This window comes from Cibotium barometz, chromosome 1, assembly GCF_041138505.1.
Source record: "Cibotium barometz isolate CiBa-2024 chromosome 1, ASM4113850v1, whole genome shotgun sequence".
NCBI lineage: Eukaryota > Viridiplantae > Streptophyta > Polypodiopsida > Cyatheales > Cibotiaceae > Cibotium > Cibotium barometz.
The window spans coordinates 41,281,162-41,298,755 of NC_141046.1; the positions used below are offsets into that span (position 1 = coordinate 41,281,162).

General features: G+C 44.0%; 1 protein-coding gene across 1 annotated transcript in view; it reads right to left on the reverse strand.

Moving 5' to 3' along the window:
- The window catches only part of LOC147642011 (protein transport protein SEC16B homolog), a 76,145-nt gene that overhangs the window by 33,631 nt on the left and 24,920 nt on the right, over window positions 1–17,594 (reverse strand). The window contains exon 13 of the mRNA XM_086802140.1: window positions 8,546–9,696. Within this exon, the coding sequence (XP_086658266.1) occupies window positions 8,943–9,696 (754 nt within the window). The 3' untranslated portion in view covers window positions 8,546–8,942. The remainder of the gene's footprint in view (window positions 1–8,545; window positions 9,697–17,594) is intronic.

A 17,594-nucleotide genomic window follows, 5' to 3' on the forward strand; every position in this document is an offset into this window, starting at 1 on the left:
AATTTATAAGTGAGTGTGTACACACTTCATTAAGTTTTGGGTGACCAAAACTCACTTATAAATTATAACCAACTGATGTCCCGAGGTGGACAAACCCCAATGTCCACCGCCCAGACCTTATCCCCTTTATACAAAGGGAGTAACCAGCCATGTGTCCTCTCTAGTTTGCTCCACAAAGCACCTGCCTGCCACCTACACTAGACAACTCACCACCTCACTCCTCCTCCTCTCTCTAGAGGTAGGCGCCTCTTTCATGAGGGCATTTGGGCTGTATTTTCTGCACTTTCTCCTTCCCAAGTCCATATCCAAGCTTGCTAAGGTGTTTCCCAAGCTTCCAAGAGTGTTTCCGGGTACTAATCACTCTCCTATACACTCCCAATGACTGAAATTCAGTAAAACGGCTCTCTTATTTGCTGTAATTTCTTGTCTTTCTGCTAAAAACCCTAATTTCAGTCCTCCTTTCTCAAGTTGAACCATAGGGGAAGCTTTCCCAAGGTTCCCTTCATCCTCTTGAAGACTTTTGTCTCGCGCAGAAATGCGACAAATCGAAGATCTCATCACTCCAAGGACTTCCATCCGCGAAGACTTCCGCTGTCATCGACTCTACTTGCAATTGGTAAGCTTTTATGCTTAAATATGGAAGCAAGTAGCAAGAGGGAGGAACCGGATCACAAGATCACACCCTGTGTAGTGTTCTCTTGTCCTACGTGCTCTCTTGCAGATTGTTGCTACCATGTGTCGGTGGAAAAATAGACAGCAGATGGTAGGGAACATGGGCACTTGAGAGGGTAGTGTGAGTTGCAAGTCTACATCGACAACCACTTGTTTGCAATACTGTATTCATATGCATTGGTATGGAAATCTGGTCAAAAATGCCCATGACACTGTACTTGATTCTCCCAAGGTCAATAAACTTTATTTGAGCGAGGGGCCGGCCGTTCCGGCTCATTGTGTGTCTCTTGTCAATTCAGCAAATTACTTCTTATATTAAGCATGTGTCCATCAAATCTTAGTGTATTTAAGTGTATTGATTAGCATTGTGTTCAACCAAGTTACAAACACTGCAACCCATACCATTTGCAGCACGTCCTCTTCGTATGCGTGTCTTTGTCAAGTTTATATGAACAACTTATAGAGCTCGAACAAACATGAACATCAAGGCTATGATTATATTCGACGTGAGGAATCAATGGACATCGACAAAGATCTCAAGGTACATCGCAAGATTGATAATTCCAAATTCATTACCACATTTGAATCTGAGTTACACGTCATTCATCAAGTCAAAGGATTTTCATGCTTGTTTGTGTGAGTGAAGTTTTTTTTTTTAAAACTATACATAAAGTATGGCAGGGAGTTAGCACAGTTGTCCCCAAAATTTTATAAACATAGGAGAATGTGCCCTTCCCTCGTTTCCCAAATAGCACTTTCGATATCGAAAGTGGACCAAAACACCTTCAGTGTTGAAGGTGGCCATTAGTCCTACATATTGATTCATGATACAAAACTCATTTTCAAATGTGGTAATGAATTTGTAATTTTCTAATTTGCGAGATACTTTTGAATCCCTATCGAACATAAGAACAAGCTTCAAGCTCATCGACAGATGTCAGTCTAGTTTGATGTCATGGACAAGGAGAAGCTTCTAGTTGTTGTCATAGCCATTTTTAAAGCGCCCCTCCACTTAGCACCATTGGGCGTTTCGCCGGCTATACGTAACAAACCACAGATATACATACGGAACTCTCTCTCTCTCTCTCTCTTTCTTCTCTCGGTTGCCATCAGCAGCTTAGAGACTTTGGCACCATCGTCCTAGATAGAGCGCAAGAGGTGATTCTTGCTCCTAGGGAGGCCCAGGTTGGCTTCCTCAGCACGAAACCACCTACTTTTGGATCCAGGTATGGCCCTCTCCGCAAGCACCATGCCAACACGCATGCAGGCCTCGGCTCGCTCACTCGCCCCCTGGGGTACATGAGCAAACCTCATAAACAAGTGATACTAGATGTACAAGGGCAAACAAGGAAGGAAGAGAAATTAGGCCAAAAGCAAGGAAGTGTATTGATATAGCTCTGCATTGAGAGAGAGAGAGAGAGAGAGAGAGAGAGAGAGAGAAAGATATATTAACGTGTACGAGAGGCCAAAGTCGGCCTATGAGACACAAAAAATTCATACAATTGTGTTCTTCCGGTCATCGGAAGAAAAGAAAGAAAAGAAAAAGTGTGCCTGTGTTTGGATACAACTGTGAATCATCATGGATTGGTGGAGCCCATATACAAACAATATAAGGGGGGTTGGGGATGTGGATGGAGTGCTAAGGCAAGATGCATCTCTATATGCTGAAGGGGTAGTACAAGCATGCTATGCAGATCTATGTCTAACTCCATCCAGTGCCATAAGAGGGATATAAGATATCATGAGAGAGAGAGAGAGAGAGGGGGGGGGGAGAGAGAGAGTGACACAACTAGAAGGATGCATTGTAGCAAGCACAGAGAGAGAGAGAGAGAGAGAGAGCACCTGATCCAACACGGTTGAGAAGATTCTGCATGGAGGAGTTACTTTGATCGTTCAAGCAAGAAAAGTACCTGATCCCGCCTGTACTTTAAAGGCAAGGCTATACAAATCGCAATCAAGAGTACACACAACATGGGGGAGCACTGCGTATACCTTGAGCCAAGCCGTAGAGAGGGGAAATAGGATCGGACCACGATGTCAACCCCCCGCATCTGCATCCTACATACGATATTGGTCAAGCATAAGTTGCTGCACGACAAAGAGCCCCCCTAATTCCCTTCCCCGCACCCCTCTCCACACACATGCGTGCGTGGCTACCAGGAAAACGACCCGAGAATTGCCCGCTTCTTGCAGACCGTGGGCCGAGACACCATCACCCCGACCTCCAAGGACATGTTTCGTGCCCTGAGCAACCGCCCAGCCTACGTCTACCACAACTTCCAAGGGCTAGGGTGCTTCGAGGCCTCCCTGCTGCAAGCCCTTCACCTTTACAATGCCACCCACGGCTACGCCACCTTCCAAGGCAGCCTCCCACGTACAAGCAAACTTTGCACTGAAGTACTGAATAATATATTTTGATAATTACACTGCGATGGGAGAAGAGCAAGAGGATGTGTACGGCCTACTGGGAGGAGTTGTTTTGATCATTCAAGGGGCTCTGTGTCGTGCTCCACCTTAGAAAGAGACTTTGTCAAAAAGAGCCTGTCACTTTGCTTTCTCACAGTCACTCGAAACCACTTTGCTTTCTCACAGTCACTCAAAATTCCTCGTGCATGAGCGCGAGAGCTTTTCTGTAAGCCCAACGGGGCGTGCCGTGACAGACTCAACCACATGTCCAAGAGATAAAGATATAGAGAGAACGGGGAGAGAGAGAAGGGAATAGGGATCTTGCACAGTATACCACATTGAGCTGGGAACAAACCCCGCCACCTTTGAAGAATTTATTCAGGAACAATCCACAGGCACGTTGGCTAGGATCAATACAATCAATGAATACAAAACAAACAGACATGCTGACGTAGGATATTCAAGTCGATGTCGATGTCAAGGCACGAGATCTCTGATGCTGAGCATGCCACGAGGATGACCCACAAGTATCTCTCACCGGGTTAGTACCAAATCTAATATCCAAATCCAAATCCAATGAATCCAATTCCAAATCCAAGTCCAAGTCCAGATCCAATTCCAAGTCCAGATCCTAGTCCAAATTCCATGTTCATGTCCAAGTTCCATGTTCATGTCCAAGTTCCATGCCCATGTCCAAGTTCTCCATGTTCATGTCCAAGTTCTATGTTCCATGTCCAAGCTCTATGTCCAAGTTCATATCCAAGTCTATGTTCAAGTAGTCCAAGTTCCCATGAGTAATCTCCACAACTCCTACAACCTTGTCGATGAAGAAAACCATGGAAAAGCTCTTTCTGGTAAGAAAACTGATATGAAACTTATTATAATGGTTTTGGACAATAAAAACTTCCAAAAAGCAGTATATAGGGTTTTTGGAGGAGTTTTAGGGTTTTTAAAATTTATAGGGTTTTTGAAATTTATGTCTGTACATGTCCGCATAGCTCCGTACACGCGTCCATATTGCCTACAAGTCTAGGGCTAACCATACATCTAAAAAGCAAGTTGGAGAAGGTGTTGATGGCGAAGAAGAAGCTCTCCATGATCACAATGATGCCCACACATACACTCCACGATCTCCTTCATGATGCTACAAGAGAGGTTCAAGCCTTTTTATACTTGAAGAGGGCTTTGCTTTTTGCCAAAAGCTTAACCAAGCTTTTGCTTTTGTCTTTTTCCCTTTGCTTTCCACTTTATAATAAAATATTACTCACTTTTATCAAAGTTCTTAAACTTTGCTTTTCTAACTTCAGGGCCTTGCTTTTTGGCCCTAGAGCTGCTTTTTGAGAAAGCGCCTTTTAGCTTTTTGGTCCAACTCAATCTCCTCTTTCCAATGGTGCCCTTGGCTCGCGGTCAAACTTGTTTGACTTTTTGCTTTTTTCTGCTTTTTTATCAAGAATGGTGCTTTTTCTTAATCAAACCTTATGGACCCTGTCCCCATGTCTTGTTACACCTATCTAGTGTCCGGGCATGGGTTTCATCATGTGAAATAGAGCTAGGAGGGCCAAATAGTTACATTCCCTCCCTCTTACATCGCAGTTGTCCTCAACTGCGGACCGCCAAGTGTTCCAAGCATATCCATATCTTCCAAGTACATCCATACGTCCCTAGTATATCCATATATTCGTGGTGCATCAAGTATATCCATATGTTTTAAAGTACATCAAGTACATTCATATGTTTCAAGGTACTAGCCCCATCTGGTGAGCTTGTGCATCTGGTCTTTCCCCATATCTGTGGTGTCATCTACTCATCTAGCAACATCGCAATGCTTTTTCTTTGAACGATGTCCTTGTTCTTGATGGTACATCTTCATGGCCTGTCACATGTGTTAGGGGAACTTTCTGACCACTGTCTTTCCGCTTTTTCTCACATAATGAAACACAATCTGTTCTAGCTCTTCCACCCCTAGTGGATTCTTCAAAACAAGTTCCTCGGGGGATAACATGGTTTATCTTCTTGGTATCTTGAAAGGTCCATATACCATCATTCCCCGATTTTGGCAATCCAAAGATAAAATCCATAGCAATATTCTCCCATAGATCATTCAATGGGTGCAATAATCCTGCTGGTGTTTGTCGATCAAACTTGACCTTCTAACAAACCAAACATTCTCGAATCATAAAGTTCAATGCCCTTCCTCATAGTAGGCCAATAGAAATAGCTCTCCAAAGCTTGAAGTGTAGTCAAGGTGTCTCTATGCCCCATGTAGGGAGGAGCATGGCACTCTTCCTTTACTTTGGCCTCAAATCCTTATGTTACACATGACCTGGGTTTGCATCATAAGAAAAACCTTCTTAATGACATAAAAAGTCACCAAATCTGTATTCTACAATCTGTTCCAAACATCTTTGAAATCCTCTTTGGTAGCATAAAGATCCTTCATCAAAATGAAATCCACAAGGTAACCCATAGAAACCTCATGGCTCAGGGCTCTCCGAGATAATGCATATGCTACCTTGTTGTCTTTGACGTTCATAGGCCACAGCATGGCCTTTTTGGTTCAAGACTACTCCAATGCAAGCTCATCATGTTCAACCACAAAAAAGGTCTAGAATATCCAACACTGGTCCTTTGCTAGCATGAAGTCTCAATGCTTCAAAAGGATTCTGTTTCAGCTTTGGTCCACAAAGATCCCATGGCTTTATTTGTCGAAATAATGGGCTAAGCATCACTGCAAACCATTTGTCAAACTTCCTGGCATGATGTCAATCTGATGATCTTCCGATTTCTCTCGCTTCTTTGCCTTCCTTTCCCTTACCTGTCCTGAGGAAACTGCATCTGAAAGAGTAGGCCTAGGAGTAGCTTCCTTGTCTTCTCCATGATAAATAGAGCAGGTAGCTCTAGATCCTCCTGCAATGGTGACTCCTTTGGCCCGAAGATAGGCTTTAGCAGCTTCAACTCCTTCGGCTTCGGTGGCTCGATCCTTGATGAAATCTTCAAACATTTGAGCCCTTCTTTGGCCCTTTTTCTTCCTAGCTCTCCAAGCTAGGACTTCTTCGTCTTTCAGAAATCGTCTGTACTGCTGAAAGTCATGGTACTCTTCTGATGACCACGATTCCCATCCTGAAGTCTTGGATCGACCTCTTAGTTATTCCTTTCATGAGGCCCTTGGTCTCCCTCCGCTTCGAGGCCTCCCTACTACGGGCCCTCCACCTTTACAACGCCACCCACGGCTACGCCACCTTCTAGGGCCACCTCCCACACGGCCTCAAGTACAAGCAGACTCTGCACTGAAGTACTGAATAATATATTTTGATAATTACAATGCGATGGGAGAAGAGGAGGAGGATGTGTACGGCCTACTGAGAGGAGTTGTTTTGATAGTTCAAGGGGCTCTGAGTCGTGCTCGACCTCAGAAAGAGACTTTGTCAACAAAAGACTTTGTCGCCATAGCCACTTTGCTTTCTCACAGTCACTTCGAAACCACTTTGCTTCCTCACAGTCACTCAAAATTCCTCGTGCATGAGCAAGAGAGATTTTCTGTAAGCCTAGCGGGGCATACCGTGACAGACTCAACCACATGTCCAAGAGATAAAGATATAGAGAGAGAGGGCAGAGAGAGAGAAGGGAATAAGGATCTTGCACAATACACCACATTGAGCAGGGAACAAGCCCCGCCCCCTTTCAGGAATTTATTCAGGAACAATCCATGGGCACGTTGGCCAGGATCAATACAATTAATGAGTACAAAACAAATAGATATGCCGACGTAGGATATCCAAGTCGATGTCGATGTCGATGTCGATGTCAATGTCGAGGCACGAGATCTCTGATGCCGAGCACACCACGGGGATGACCCACAAGTATCTCTCACCGGGCTAGTACCAAATCTAATATCCAAATCCAAATCCAATGAATCCAATTCCAAATCCAAGTCCAAGTCCAGATCCTAGTCCAAATTCCATGTTCATGTCCATGTTCCATGCCCATGTCCAAGTTCTCCATGTTCATGTCCAAGTTCTATGTTCCATGTCCAAGCTCTATGTCCAAGTTCATATCCAAGTCTAAGTTCAAGTAGTCCAAGTTCCCATGAGTAATCTCCACAACTCCTACAACCTTGTCGATGAAGAAAACCATGGAAAAGCTCTTTCTGGCAAGAAAACTGATATAACACCTGTTTTAATGGTTTTTGGGCGATAAAAACCTCCAAAAAGCAGTTTTTAGGGTTTTTGAAATTTATGTCCATATTGTCTATATAGCTCCGTACACGCGTCCATATTGCCCATGCATATGCGTATACAAGTCTAGGGCTAACCGTACATCTGAAAAGCAAGTTGGAGAAGGTGTTGATGGCGAAGAAGAAGCCCTCCATAATCATAATGATGCCCACACATACACTCCACAATCTCCTTCATGATGTTACAAGAGAGGTTCAAGCCTTTTTATACTTGAAGAGGGCTCTGCTTTTTTCCAAAAGCTTAACCAAGCTTTTGCTTTTGCTTATGTCTTTTTCCCTTTGCTTTCCACTTTATAATAAAATATTACTCACTTTAGTCAAAGTTCATAAACTTTGCTTTTCTAACTTTAGGGCCTTGCTTTTTGGCCCTAGAGCTACTTTTTGAGAAAGCGCCTTTTAGCTTTTTGGTCCGGCTCAGTCTCCTCTTTCCAATGGTGCCCTTGGCTCGCAATTAACCCTGTTTGACTGTCCGGGCATGGGTTTCATCATGTGAAATAGAGCTAGGAGGGCCAAGTAGTTATATTTTCTTGCACTCGCGCTATTCTAAAGGTGTTTATTTTATTGCATTGGCACATGGACTTCTATTTTTGCGTTTCTTTTTATTTTATTGCATGCCACGTGGACTTACATCCTTGCTTGCCTTTTTGCAAGGATGTTAGGCTACCCAAGGTAATGAAGTGTGTACTAGGATAACGCTTGAGGTGCATTGGAGAACAAGCCTTATCCAAGTACAAAAGAATAAGTGTGTGTGAACAGCCTATAAAAGAGCAACATATGTATGTGTCTGTGAACCCACTCTTAGAGTGGTGCAGCCAAATATCTAGATGTATCTATACTAACTTAAGCAATGATGTCATGCAGGAGAGGCTCTACACCTATAAAAGCATTGTACTTGAGTGAAGAATTACAACACAAGTCACATCATTTGAGTCATGCAAATCTCTCTCTTTATTTGTGCATTGTCTTTCTCTCTCTCTCTTTGCTCCAAAGCCATAGCCATGTTTCACTACAAGCCACCGTAGCTTGTGTGTAGGCAACTAACCCTACGCCTGACATGTATCCTTCCCACAAAGGTCACAGTTGCATGCCTGTTAAAACGAACTTTGTAACAAATTATAACAAATTCAATTTTTTTCTCCTGTTTGTAAGTCATCACAACATTATTAAACACCCCTCAAAAAAGAGTGAAAAAAATGAGAACAACCAATTAAAAAGTAAAACATGGAAAAATACCTGTTGCTGCTCTTGTATGTAAACCTTGAACCTGTTCCCTGACAGGGAAATGTGGTTGGTGTATTGAGATAACAACTTACAAGGAAATGTGTTCAAACTTTGTAGAAGTGGCCTATGCATAACCATAAGAGATGCTTCCACGTCCAAAGAATCAGTCTGTTCTGTCCTCAAAACCACAGTCTGCATGTCTTTGCAGTATATATTTACAATCCTCCAATTTGAATTTTGAAGGCCAGACCAAGTACGTAAAGTAGCCAATTAGACATTCTTACATCTAGGATTCTAAGTGCTGCCTGGATCTGCTTTTCCTCCAGCTCTTTTGAAGCACAAAATTGAGAACATTCACAACAAATACAACTTGGTAAAACCTGTGAGTCTTCTTAATGAGTGAACCTTGCTAAAGTTCAACCTCCTGCAAATCCGCATAAGTGCCTTCTTGCACACTGCTAGGCATTCCAGATTGCATATGCCCTTCCTTTGTTCCAGATAGGCTACTCTCAACACCTATATAAGACATAGGCGGTTCGATGGCTGGTGGAGATGGTAGAGAAGTATTGAAAACATGTGCAGTTGGGTGCATGTATGCATCTGCCTTCATACCTGCTAAAATGTTTTCAGGTTCAACTTTGCTACCATTTGGCAAAACTGGTCTTTGTGTTGCAAGTCTGCCATTAAGGTTTGTCACAGATTTAGTTGCGTAAGCACTTGGTGAATCACCACTCCATGAGACATCTCTTGCCATGTTTTCAGACGTAGAGTAGCCATTTTCAGACATGAATCCAACCATGCCTTCTGTTAGCGCTGTATTGGTGTTTCCATATGCAGTTACGTTGCTAGTGCTGGAATGTTTATGCATGGAAGGAACTGCATTGAAGCTTGAAGACAGGTTTTTTGGCAACAAAGCCACCTCTTCAGCGAGTACTTGACCATTCTTAGTAGTGCTGCTTGCACTCAACAATAACCGTGCGTCAGCATTGTTATACTGACCATTGTCAAAAGCTTGGGTGAGATCACTTGTTGGTGTTGCTACAGTTGCAGGCATGAAAAATTGAGTTGAAGGAGGAATCATTCCCCATCCTGCAGTAGGGACAATAGGTGACTCTGTAGACTTTGCTGGTAATGCTCCTCCTTTGTTGAAGGTGTCTACATACCTGCATTTTAAAAAACAACAATGGTTAGAGTAGTATCCTTTATTATAAGTACTAAATTGTAATTAAAAAACCACAAATTAGTTTTCTTATCCTGGTTTGCACAGCATTCTATGATTTTTGACATGCATAAACAGTAGGCATAAGCTACTCTTCAAATCCAATCGAAGTATTTCAGCAATCAGAGAAAATCCTGACTCATGGTTTGAAAAAGTTTTATTTCACACCCCCAAGGAATTTTGGACCACCAAAAAGAATGTTAACAACTGGACTAAAGTAAGACCCAAAATAAAACTTCAGAAATATTACAGGTTGAAGCTAAAGTTGCCATCCAATTGATTGCTAAGAAGAGTCTACCACTAAAGGTATAGGATTGAAGCATATGGCTATTTGAATTTGTCATTTCTAGCTGTTTTTTTATGTTACCTGTGTGTAACAATCCTGTAAGGAGAGGTGAGTTGAGAAAGGCCCCAATCTGTCAACCAAAGACTAACCATAGACCTGACTCGCTGCATACACGAGAATCCATTGGAGGACAATCATGTACAAGTGGAACTGAGGCCCCAATCTGTCAACCAAAGACTAACCATAGACCTGACTCGCTGCATACATGATAATCCATCAGAGGACAATATGTACAAGTGGAACTGTGGCCCCAATCTATCAACCAAAGACTAACCAGAGACCTAACTCGCCGCATACACAAGAATCCATCAGAAGACGATCATGTACAAGTGGAATGGGCCAGTAGAGGTCTCTAGTTTTACCACCCTTTTATACAGCCATCAAACTGTTCCTCTAGACTTACACAACTTTAGTTGATAGCTACTACATTTACAGCTACACACATCGGCTCAACCTTGTGGCCAGCTGGCCAATCATGATGCACATGGCATTTGTATGTATCTCGGGATCACAATGATCCCTGAAAACTGGGTTTCGTGCCAAGCTCTGAGGAAGGAGACACTTATGTCTAATGTATGTAAAGCTGCAGTAGATCCAACCAGATGATCCAATTGATTTCCTGCCGTGAGCGGTCCAAGAATGGAGAATCTAGACTACATCGAACAGGGAAACGGTCCATCTGGAGGCCGTGCGCATCAAACCAGTCGACTACCTCCGAGTACCATGTTGGCAAGGATAATGATGGCAATGGTGCGGATGAGGTGGACGGCAATCCAGCCAGCCTAACCCACTCCTCTCCCTCTCCTGGTGTAACTGCATAGATTCCTCATCATCTGGATACATCATCAAGATTGGAGGGTACAAAGTAAAATGAAATGAACCGGTAGAGTATAGAGATAGCTCCAAAAGTGGGTATAAAAAGCATCATCATCCTAGTGTGTTTGAAGTTTGAACTTTGAACTTTGGGTCTTGAGAAAGGCTTAAGGGAGGGAGGGAGAGAATGTATGAAAGAGGGAGAGAGAGTGTGTGTGAGAGGGGCTGCCTTGGGCCTTTAAAGCCCCCGTCTAAAGACTCAAACCAGCAAAAAAAAAATGTGGACGCCTCAATCAGGCAGTCGTACGCATCGAACGCCTCGAACTGTTAGAGGCGCGCCTCATAACAACTATGACTGTGGACTACGAGTGTTCCAAGCACATCCATATGTTCCATGTATATCCATGTGTTCCAAGTACATCATGTATCTCCATATGTTTCAAGATACTAGCCCCATCGGGTGAGCTTGTGCATCTGGTCTTTCCCCATATTTGTGCTCATCTGGCAACATCTCTTGCCTTTTCTTTGACCAATAGCTTTATTCTTGAAGGTACTTCTTCATGGTATGTCACATGTGCTAGATGTAATAAATGCATACTTACCTTCTACAAAAACTAGACAGAAGCTAGTCAACAAACAAGTATGTATCATTCGCGTCTACTGGGTAATCCAGGTACTGGCCAGGTAGTCTAGAGCCCAATGGACTATCACATGCCATAAATCCAAGCATTGTTCACACATCAACAACAACACACAAAGTCAAAGAAATTCAAATATACATGCAGTGCACAAGTAATGAGCCTCTTGTTCATGGATTGTCTTGTCTAGTTTCATCAGAAACCATGCTGAGCTATTTGGCTCGCAAGGGACACCGCTCAGACTATCGCTCAAGGCCATCTGGTCAATAGGACCACCCGAGAATTCATCAATAGTCATCTGGGTCATCTAGTCGCATTGACCGCCCAGCTATGAAATCCAATACAGTCATATGGGCCATCTGGACGCAATGACCGCTCGATTGCAAAATCCAATGCAGTCATCTATGCCATCCGGTCGCCAATGACCACTTGACAACGAAGTCCAATACAGTCATCTCGGCCATCTGGTAGCAATGACTGCCCAACTGCGAAATCCAATACAGTCATCTGGGCCATCTGGCTGCAATGACCGCTTGACTGCGAAATCCAATACAATCATCTGGGCCATCTTGTCGCAATAACCGCTCGATTGCGAAGTTCAATACAGTCATCTGGGCCATCTGGTTGCAATGACTGCCCGATTACAAAGTCCAAGATATCTGGCATCATTGCCGTCAATGGGTCATATGGCATCGTTGCCTCTCATATACAAATCTCATTCTGGCATCGTTGTCGTCAATGGGTCAGTGGCATCGTTGCCTCCTATATATAAATCTTTTTCCTTGGGCTATCGGGCATCGTTCCCACCCAAACTAGAGCATGTCCAAGTAATCATTATATAAGCAAAATAATGGTCAATTCTAGTCCAATATATATATACAATGAAGAGGGCTAGAGGCACAATCCTTACCTCTTGAATCTATCTTGATCACAAGATGTCTATATGCCTGTATTTCAAATATATCCGGACCAACCGCTTCCTCATAAGTTCGAAGTATATCTGGATAGTCCGAGAAGTACTCCTCTGGCATCCATTTCGCATCCAATAACGAATAATTCTAAAAATTCCAAGAAAAACTTTTTGACCACTGTCTTTCCTCTTTTTCTCAAAGAATGAGAAAGAATTTTTTCTGGCTCTTCCACCCCTAGTGGATCTTCCAATATAGGCTCCTCTAGGGGTAGCCATGTACATGGTTCAATAAACTATCATGGAAGGCATTATATATCCTCCAGTGATCTGAAAGGTCAACACGGTTGATCTTCTTGGCTTCTTGAAGAGGTCCACATACCATCATTCCCTGACTTTGGCAATCCAAAGATAAAATCCATAGCAATACTCTCCCATAGAACATTCAATGGGTGCAATGATCCTGCTAGCTTTTGTCGATCAAAGTTGACCTTCTGACAAACCAAATATTCTCGAATCATAAAGTTCAATGTCCTTCCTAATAGTAGGCCAATAGAAGTAGCTCTCCAAAGCTTGAAGTGTAGTCAAGGTGTCTCTATGCCCCATGTAGGGAGGAGCATGGCACTTTTCCATTACTTTGGCTTGGGTTTGCATCATAAAAAAACCCTTGTTGATGACATAAGAAGTCACCAAATGTCTATTCTGCAATCTATTCCAAAACATCTTGAAATCCTATTTGGTAGCATAAGAATCCTTCATCAAAGTGAAATCCATATGGTAACCCATAGAAACCGCATGGCTCAAGGGTCTCCAAGATAATGCATCTGCTTCCTTGTTGTTTTTGACATTCATAGACCACAACATGGCCTCCTTGGTTCAAGACTGCTCCAATGCAATCTCGTCATGTTCAACCACAAAAAGGTCTAGAATAACCAACACCTGGTCCTTTGCTAGCATAAAGTCTCAATGCTTCAAAAGGGTTCTGTTTCAGCTTTGGACCACAAAGATTCCACGGCTTTCTTTGTCGAAACATGCAATGGGCTAAGCACCACTGCAAACCACTCATCGAACCTCCTAGCATGATGTCAATCTGATGATCTTTCGATCTCTCTGGCTTCTTTGCCTTCTTTTTCCTTTTTTCCTTACTTGCCCCGAGGAAGCTGCAATTGAAAAAGCAAGCCTAGGAATAGCCTCCATGTTTCCTCCACGAGAAATAAACTGGGTAGCACTACATCCTTCTGCAATGGTGACTCTTTTGGCCTGGTCTCATCGGTAACGGATCGACGACCCGAGTTCCCATCTTGAAGTCCTGTATTGGCCTCATAGTTGTTCGCTTCATTAGGCCCTTGGTCTCCCTCTGCTCTCGACATGGCTCTGTCACCCCAAGAAAGTTTCTTCAACAGAAATCCTACTCTGATATCATTGTAAGCCCAGCGGGGTGTGCCGTGATAGACTCAACCACGTATCCAAAAGATAATGATAGAGAGAGAGAGAGGGGGGGAGAGAAAAAGAAGGGAATAGAGATCTTGCACAGTACACCACACTGGGCATGGAACAGGCCCACCTCCTTTCAGGAATTTATTCAAGAACAAGCCACACGCACGCTAGCCAGGATCAATTCAATCAATGAATACAAAACAAACAAATATGCCGATGTAGGATATCCAAGTCGATGTAGATGTCGAGGCACGAAATCTTTGATGTCGAGCACACCACAGGGATGACCCACATATATCTCTCACCAGGGTAGTACCAGATCCAATATCCAAATCCAAATCCAATGAATCCAAATCCAAATCCCAAGTCCAAGTTCCAAGTCCAGATTCAAGTCCAAGTCCAAGTCCAAGTCCAAGTCCAAGTCCAAGTCCAAATCCAAGTCCAAGTCCAAGTCCAAGTCCAAGTCCAAATCCAAGTCCAAGAATCACTCGCTCATCCCATGAGTAATCTCCACAACTCCTACAGCCTTGTCGATGAAGAAAACCATGGAAAAGCTCTTTCTGGCAAGAAAACTAATATAAAACCTATTTTAATGGTTTTCGGGCGATAAAAACCTCCAAAAAGTAGTTTTTGGAGCAATTTTAGAGTTTCTAAAATTTTTTGGAGCAGTTTTAGGGTTTCTGAAATTTTCAGCTCCGTACATGTCTGTACAATTTCATACGGCTATATGGGTCCGTAGTTGTACGGACAGATGATGACGTTGATGTGTCGAGGAAGTTTGCGTCTATAGCTCGTCGGAACACACCACCGTAGGGGGGAACACTATCAACTAGCACCACAACACCAACAAAACACAAATCTAGAGTCTCAATCTACTTAGCTGATATCCTCTGTCCTTCAGCTAACACAGTCCGACACCTCAAAACCCCTCAAACTGATTCAGCTAACTCCTCTAGCTATCCTCCGAGGCCAGACCTGACATCCCACAACTCTGATCTTCATTCCTAACTCCTCAATTGACCTCCTCTGACACCCAACTGACCAAAACAGCTCTCGGCTGACACTCAACTGATTAATTGTTGACTGTAACCTAAATCAGATACCTATTGCTGACCCCAGTTAGATATTTGTCCTCCAGGCTCCTTAAAAAATCCTCCAGCCTCAGCTACCTTCAAAATCCTTGCCCCAGAACCTCATAGAACCTGTCAACACCCCCCTGTTGACTTCTTGCTAATTGAAATCTGACCTATCTACCTCAGCTAACTCAATTCTGCATCAGATCTCACCACCCCAGTGTCCTCTGATACTTCCACCCTCTCAAATACCTCAGATCCCACCAAGATTCAACTCCACAAACTCAAAACTGATAGCAACTAACTGTCAGCTGCTAGTAGAGCTTCCCCTTCTACTCTGCAAAACTGATTGCTGCTGCTGACTGACCTCTGACAGTCAAACCTAACCCTAAACCACTTCCCTTCAACCCAAAAAGATCATATCTACCCTTCTACATCCTCAACTGACTGCTTCTGATACTCAGCTGACCCTATTTGACTGACCTCTGACAATCAAACCTAACCCTAAACCACTTCCCTTCAACCCAAAAAGATCATATCTACCCTTCTACATCCTCAGCTGACTGCTTCTGATACTCAGCTGACCCTATCTAACACTTACAGATTTTCAGCTGATGCTATTCAAACCTGACACAACAGACTTCAAATCTTCACTCACACGTGTTTTTCTCTCAACAATCTCAAACAAAACAACACATACTAGAGCATAAAAACTCATCAATCCAAACTCATAGGAAGCCTTTTGCATATAGTTGAAATCGAGCCAGTCTCAACAACCTTGAGACATGGGGTTCAAACAAAAAAGAAAAACCACCAAGAAACAGACGGATCCTCCACAAGAATATCCCAGCAATAGCTCTTCAAGCCTATGTCTTCATTTCCACAAAAGCTGCATTCCCAGAGATCCTAGGACATCTCAACCTCCTACAAGATCCTATGTTTCCTTTGCACCCTCTGCTCCGGACAGACCCAAGCTTCCTCACTCTATTCCCGCGTCTTCTTCCGAAACAAAAACTGTATTCACAAGCTTCCACAGAGCTTCTTCACAATCCCCAGCTGAAACCGGCCTTCAGAAACTTGATGGGCGGTGAAACAAACACTCGCACACAAAACACTAGCACTCCAGACGAACAGGTTTGTGTCACCATACAGACTCGCGCTAAAGCCCTTTGTGCGCCTGCCCATGAAAGAACTCTGCAGCCTGCCTCTTAGCCACATCTCGCCTCCTCAATCACAGTCCCGAGAGCACAGATCCAGAGAGTGCCGGGCAGCCTCTCAAGCCCACGAGGCCCGATGTGACGCTAGCAAGAGACAAAATAAGGCACATGCGAAGGGGGCGAAGGGTGCCCGGAGAGCTTTTCCAGAAGCCCGCTCCCATCCTGCTGGTCCAAGGACCCAAGCCTGTCCGGTCTGGCCTGGGAGATGCCCCAACGATGCGGCCTGCTCCACGCTGCAGAAAGCCGCCCCTGTCATGGACTCGAAGAAGCTCGCTTTCTTGTGCCCGCCTTGCTTTTCACCAAGAGAACACCCTGCCCTGTAGTTGTGGGTGTCGCCTGTGCTCTCTAGCGACCAGCCGTCCAAGGAGAAGTGCGCCCCTCGACTCTACAACCCTTCCCCTTTTAAAAATAAGGAGGCGCCTCAAAAACAACCTGCTTTTCTCCATAAAGCAAAAACTAGAAGCAATAGCAAAAAGCACATCCTCCAAAAATATTATTATTTTTTAAATCATCAAAGGTTATAAAACCTTATAAATTAAAATCCTTTTGTCCCCTTCACACTTGGGGCTGTCCACACATGGGTTTCCTTCTCAATTCCAAACGGATGCCATTCACACAGTCCACCATGTCCCCGTGCCCACCAAAATGCTGCGCATCTCTTCCTGGCTGGCTGGGCATCAGGCGCCTGATTTAGGATAGGGCTGGGCACTGTTTTCGACTGTTTTGGGGACTGGGCAGCCTGTATGGGCTGCCCCATACTTGCCCTTACAGCCATAATTGGCTGTACAGCCTGTAGGCTTCCCCTAGCCTGCCCTTAGGGCTGTCCTACAGCCTCTCCATGGCTGGTGGGTTCAGCCAGGGCCTTCCTGGCCCTCATGGGGGTGGTTTCACACCATCCCCATGCCCACACTAAGACTTGGGGTAGCTTATTATGTGCATGGATGCACCACTGGGTGTGACTCCTGCGGGATGGCCATGAGACATATGTGGGAAGTACTTAGTGGATGTATTGTTTGGATGCATTGAGTGCTTTCATATGCTCATGTTGTACCTACAATCGTGGGTCCTGCGGGATGTCCATGGGCGTAAGGCTTGCGAGGAGCAGCCCTTAGAGTGTTACTTTAGAGTAGATAGAGCATCTTGAGGAGCATAATGTTTGCGAATGCATATGTGTGTCATATGTAGAATGATGCATGATTTTGTTTTTGGCTAACACAGGTTACGTGTTTCCACTTTGCTTTTAGACCTTTGCTGCAGGTTCTGAAGGAACAAGCAAGAGTTGTTTGTCACATTGACGTGACGGTGTGGCCTTATTGTGCAAGATGATTGTTTCATCACCCAGATGCACTTGAGGGCCATTGCTTTTGTCATATGGGGAGTCTTTGCTCATACGATGCCTTGCTGTGCCATT